The sequence below is a fragment of the Sinocyclocheilus anshuiensis genome, unplaced genomic scaffold (genome assembly GCF_001515605.1).
Source record: "Sinocyclocheilus anshuiensis isolate Anshui unplaced genomic scaffold, SAMN03320099.WGS_v1.1 scaffold1079, whole genome shotgun sequence".
NCBI lineage: Eukaryota > Metazoa > Chordata > Actinopteri > Cypriniformes > Cyprinidae > Sinocyclocheilus > Sinocyclocheilus anshuiensis.
In genome coordinates this window covers 1,492,618-1,498,944 of record NW_015548207.1, presented here as the reverse complement: position 1 = coordinate 1,498,944, position 6,327 = coordinate 1,492,618, and the positions used below count along the sequence as shown (strand labels likewise).

Here is a 6,327-nt window from a genome sequence, read left to right as displayed (position 1 = left end):
CACCGCTCTTCCAGCCGTCCAGCTGCCCACCCTTCCTGGCCGACACCTAGTGGCCTCACTTCTGCCAAAGCTTTGGAGGTCTGCCAACTAGCCTTGGCGAACTCAACCGTGGGCACAGTATGCAAGAGTCTGCTGGGCCGGCGCCTGGAAGAAGCTGTGGATCTCTGCATCCTGGATCTTCAGTTGAAAGATGATTTAGCCTGGGAGGACGCCCTTGTACCCTACCTGGAGAACGAATGTGAACGGAAGTGGTTGGAGAACCGGACCCAACGTTCTCAGGAAGCTTCCAGACCGTTGGAGGATATCACAACAGCCCTGCGTTGTCCGAACTTCTGTAATTTGAATGGGCAATGTGTAGAGTGGGGATGTCAGTGTTATCCAGGCTACAGCTTTTACGACTGCAGTCTTACTATCAGTAAGTGATCATTCTGACATCCGTCTGTTGCTTCAAATGTGGTCCCCAGGGATCCTTGATTATCAGAAACACCCTGGGCTGAACTTATGGCAGAATAGCTATCAATAAGCAGCCATATGGGGTACTGCAACATTTTTTGTGTGACGTATCTGCAGGGGGTTTGAATAGGGAACACAGTTGTGGATCAGAGTTGTCTTTGAGGCTTTGCTCGGATGGCTGGGGAATGTCTACCTTTGTTATCACTCACTCTAGATATGATGGTGTCTCATCCATCAGTCCTTTATTTAACATTTGAAAGTTTTCTACAAATGATGTGTGGTCCAAGAGGAGATTTATTGATCAGATGTTGTTCATTCATAGCTCAGGTGACTTTGTTATGTCTATTTTAAGTATCTAAGATATTTCTCCTAAAGTTGAAAGAGAAATGAGACAATTGTTGACTTACATTAAGAGTGCAAAGCTATAAATTCAAAAGTCAAATGTAGTATATCTTAAGTAATTCGGTCTTGGGGGGTGAACTTCATATTGAGATCTGTGACTTGGATAGTCTTTAGTATTTAGTATCTCGGTAGATATGAGCACAAATCTGTGAGATTATTGAGACTCCAGTGAGAATATCAGGGTACTTTTTTCTTAGAAGAACAGGAGAACCTCTGGAGAAGTTTCCAAATCCTTGCAATATCACTTCCTGTTTAAGGCCACATCACTTCCTGCTCCTGGAGATAAAGCGGATGCAATGTGTGCAGTACATCACATTTTGAAGGAAATGATGAACATATGATTTTTATTTCCTCTATAGATAACTCTAGGGCTCCAGAAATGTGAATTGCATGATAGCATTTTGGTGTTACAAATTTAGCAATTTATCATTGTGTTTGCAGGCAGTGGTCTGTAAGTAGATGACTGTCTAGTGTGATGTTATGTTGTATCTCTATGGGTCAGTACTTTCACTGCTCTTTAGGCCAAATGTGTGTAATTAAAATCCTGTACTTTGGCACAAGTACAGAGTTCACTACAGCTGCTATTACCAGATGGAGGCCAAGGTGCCAGAGCATTTTTGTGGGATTAGATTAATTTTTTTCCTGTGCCAGCTCTTTTCACCAAGTATGTATTTTTAGTGTCTTGTTGTCTGTTGTACGCTTTCAGTTCCTTTTAATTATATTTTGCTTTGGATGCTGTTGTTCTATATTCCTTGTCCTTACACTCAGCAAAGAACAATTTCCTACTCCCGCAAGCATGTCTTCAAAGAAACCGCAGATGGCGTTTGATTGAGCAAGTGTGTTTTTTATTGATTGTGTGAATTATTTGAATTGTTGCATGGAACCCCTTTTCTAACGGCAAAGTCAATGAGCATGTTTATCGACTGATTGTTTCTGGCAATAGCGGAGAGTTTCAGAAGTGCCATTAGCTTTCCCAGCCAACCTTCATATCAATGAGATATTGTTCTGCAGGTTTGCTACAGATGCCCATACTGGCTCTCTGATTAGCATTGGGATCTTTGCTAAGCAGCTATCTCCCTCGATGTTTTTCGGATGCTCCCTGGGGCTGGTTTGGTGACGAAATGGGAGTTTTAACACAAATTAGCGAGCAGATTAGGAGCGCTAGAGAGGGCTGTTTATCACAGACTGACGTTTTTCAACCTCTCCTAGAGCGAGCTCTGATTTATGGTAACCACGCTAGGATCAATGTGCAAGGTAGCACAGGGAGGACGGCTAAATAAATCTGCTTAATTGCCCAACTGATCATCGGCTGATGCCTCTTCCACATCTGGCAGCGCCATCCATTAGTTTTTTATTTTTTCGGAAGCCCATGACACGTTTATGCCTAAGCATTTTCGGTTGACTTTATTTCCATTTCATCTAGTCAAATGTGGATTTTTGTAGGGCTTCACTTTGTTTGTGTCCACATTTGGCCTCATGATTTGTAAACATGTTAGCATGCTAACACGCGCCATTTATTTCTGCTGAATGTAGCATGTATACTGTGTACTGTATGCAGATTTTTTTGTCTGGGTGACCTACTATATTATCCAAAGAGTGGAGTAAATGCACTGTATCCAACAATGCACTGTGCTCAATCTGACCATTCATTTCCAGATTGATGAATGAACTGAAAATAATTACTGCTGTTACCTTTTCATCACTCGTTATTTGATTGGATGGCCAAAATTTAAGATACTTTTTACAGAGAGTTGAATTAATAACCATTTTATTACAAGATGACAACTTTTTCTAGTGTCCTTAAGTAACTTTAGTAGTTAACACATGTGCTCTAGCTAATACACAGAACTTTGGTGCTCATTTGGACAATGTGACTTCGAATTTTGTTCTTTTCTTTATTGTACTACAAATAAAAACGGCAGTAATGTCAAAAATAGAATATTAATAAAAGCAAAAATTAGAAATATGAATGGTATAACAGGACTAATACAGCCCCATGACCCTCTTAAAGAAACAGTGCACCCCCATTATTTACTCTCATGTCATTCCAAAACCGCATATTGTCATTTTTTTTTTCTACATGTGAAACAGAATAAGCTATATTTTGAAGATTATGCAGCTCTTCTCATTGTACAATGAGAGCTCAAAGTGATCTTTCAAGCTTGATGAACAACAAAATAACATCATACGAGTTTGGAATAACATGAGGGTGAGTAAATAATGACAGAATTTGAATTTGTCTGAATGATTCCTGTAGTATACAAATGGTGCATCCTGGCTACATTTTCAGTCTGTGTGTTCATTAGATTCATCTCAATATTTGAAAATGAGGGGGAAAAGGAACCAAAGGGATTCAATTTCAATTTTCGCACAGGCCAGAAAACTGCACATCACATATTCTCCTCAGTCTTGTGGCACATTTTATGCTATTACTGCCAACATGAAGGGTGTCCGGAACGAAGCTCTACTACTTTTTATTTCCTATAATTCCAGGCAGAGTGAAAATCAAGTCCTTAGAAAAGGCAATCAGACCAGATTCAATACCTGTGCATATTTGGGTTTCATTCAATAGTGGAACAATCTGAAAAACCTCACTTCTGCCTTCATTCAGCTGTGAGGCAGGGGTCACGTTCTGTAGAAAGGACTCTTCTTAGATTCATCTTTTTTTTTTAATAGAGCAGGTTCAGTGAGTCATCCCATCGCTCCTCATTTATCATTTCTCTTCAAACATAAAGCACCAGCATTCGCCCTTGTGGCAGAGATTAAAAACTCCTGAATGTCTCTCACGCTCTCTTCCTGGCCGGTCAGGGACAGTGTGTGAGAGTGTGTATGTGTGTACACTGCGTCAGTGCTTGAGGCTTGTCTGGTTCAGATCTGCATTTTAGGAGCTCGGGAGCAGAGTGAATCATGGGAAAATCACCTCACTGACCTGCTGAGCTGGAAATTTTTGATCTCCAAGGCGATTAGGAAGGTATATGTGTGGCACTCCTGCAGTGAGAGTGAAGGGTTTTTTTTAAGGTCTATGTTTTTGTGGCTTGTTTTGAAGCCATAATGATCTTTGGTTCAACAGCTAATATCATTTTAATTGTTTGCTAATTGATTTTCACATGATGTTACATAACATGCTAATTGTTTGAGTCGGAGGTAACAAGAATCATTGAAATGTGGAAACAGGCCTTGTGCATTTTGGAAATAGGTAAAGTAAATTTCTATATAATTTTAAACATTATATGATATGATATAATATGGCATGTACAGTATATATTATAGTTTATAATTGTACATTTTTAAAAATATATTGATATAATTTATATCGCAGGCTATATGTAGATAAATGCATAAAAATATGCAAATTTTGGAAAGGTAGTTGTTTAAAGTAAACTTCTATATGGTTTTAAACCGTTTATGGGATAATGCCATTAAATGTTAATAAATTGCATCTATATAATATATTTATATTCTAGTTTATCCTTACAAATTTTTAGAAATACTTGAATGGAATATATATATATATATATATATGACAGGCTATATGTCTTATATATGCGATTATTTTTATTTTTTTGTAATTATTTTATCATCACTTTTTTACCATGCAGTGTAAAATTGCACAAAATGAGACCATCTGGAGGAGGTTCTTTGATGAGGCTAAAATTCATTAGCACTCACTCTGTGCTTAATTGTTCTCCTCCAAGGACCGTTTTCTCTGATATCTCTCATTGTTTTCCTTCTCCATTTTTAGATATTTACTACACTTCTGCCTTATAGTTTAGCATCCCATCCCAGTACATCCATTTTTGTTTGCGTCGCAGATATGTGATTTAAATAGACTTCCTCCCTGCGGAGATCCGAACATAAGGTTATGCTCTGGTAATAAAAACACTGATTTGAAATGAGCCGAGATGGGAGCGATAATCGCATTAATCAAGCATAATGCAGCCACAGTACAGTCATTTCAGCCTGTCGCTGAAACTATATTAAGTGTTGTTGTGTTTTATAAGGCCTGCGAGACGCCCAAACAAGCTCGTATTTACTCGTTTGCATTATTCAAGAAGCTCAGTTATGGAGAACGTTATTTTCCCCAGCTCTAATTATACCGTAATGTTGAAGAATTAATCTGTTCCCAGTTTAATGGCAAACGCAGACTGGCAAGGTCAGAATCCAGCAGTCTGATGTATAGCTTAATGCCGGGATTGTTTTGTTTGTTTGTTTGTTAGCAGCAATTTACTTTGAAACGACTTTCGTTTGCTGTGACTGCGTCTTTCAAACTGGTGTTGCATTTTTCCATTGAGTCTCGTAAACTTTATTCACTGGTGGTTTTCAGAAAGGACGGGCCATTTTCGAGAGCGCACATTATTAAAGACTTCACATAAATTTACAATGGAGTTTTCGGGTTTAACAAGACTCTCATAGTGCCTTTTCAATGAATCAACAAAGAGTAGATGCAGGCAGACTGTAATTTTTGCAGGCTCATTCGACTGAAAGGCTTTTTCTATGAGGTTTTGTATGAGGATGTTGAGTTGAATGATAAGGAACACATTGGTTTTGACCTTGTGACCCACACAAGTCTGTACTTTTTCCATTTACTCCCCAAATTGCTTTCTATTTTAGCAGTAAAACTGCAGTGTCAAGGCCACGCCCTTCTGACAGACCACACCCCTCTGATTGGCCACGCCTCTAGAGACTTGAAGTTGCTATGGCAGCCACAACTAGTGTATTTGAACAAACCCCTAAAATGTATACGCTTATTCAAATTCACAATGTGCTGTAAATTGTCTGTTTCTTTGGATTCCTCAGGTCAGCCAATAGAAATCACCGATCTGGAGAGCAGCGGTTTGTGTGACGTACGTGAGTTCGACTGTGACAGCGTGAGGGTTTTCGGGCTGGGTTTCATTGACTCACCTGACCTAGCGTGTCTTGTGATCAGATTGAAGGTGAGACACGAAATGATGTCACTTGTGTTTATTAGGCAAATTATAAAGAGAAAATATTTAGTATTTTTTTAAACATTTAGTATTAAATAATTATATAATTTATTAATTCTAATATTTTAATAATATAATAATAATTTACTTTATAATGCACTATATATAACAAATAACTAAAATAAAAATATTAGTATTTTAATTATAAAATATCTTTCTCTCACTCGCTCTCTCTGTGTATTATTTGTATTTAATAAAACAAATAAATTATAGTAATGAATAAAATATGTAATGTAAATTATAAATATGTAATAATAAATAAAATATAATTTATATATGAGAGAGAAATTATGTATTATTTTTATAAAACTTGTAATATTTTAACATTTTAATAATTGGAATAATTTAATATTAAAATAATAATTGTAGGTTATTTAATAATTAGAAAATAATAAATACTCATACATTATGAGACTATTTAATATTAACTATACATACATACATATATGTATATGTATATATGGAACATGATCTTAGCCGTTATAAT

The 6,327-nt window shown here is 37.1% G+C and overlaps 1 protein-coding gene across 1 annotated transcript in view; it reads left to right on the top strand.

Moving 5' to 3' along the window:
- LOC107653538 (von Willebrand factor D and EGF domain-containing protein-like) overlaps positions 1–6,327 on the top strand; it is a 65,375-nt gene that overhangs the window by 23,666 nt on the left and 35,382 nt on the right. The window contains exons 13-14 of the mRNA XM_016440283.1: positions 1–415; positions 5,653–5,789. The exon at positions 1–415 is cut by the window's left edge and continues 15 nt beyond it. Coding sequence (XP_016295769.1) covers positions 1–415; positions 5,653–5,789 — 552 coding nt within the window. The remainder of the gene's footprint in view (positions 416–5,652; positions 5,790–6,327) is intronic.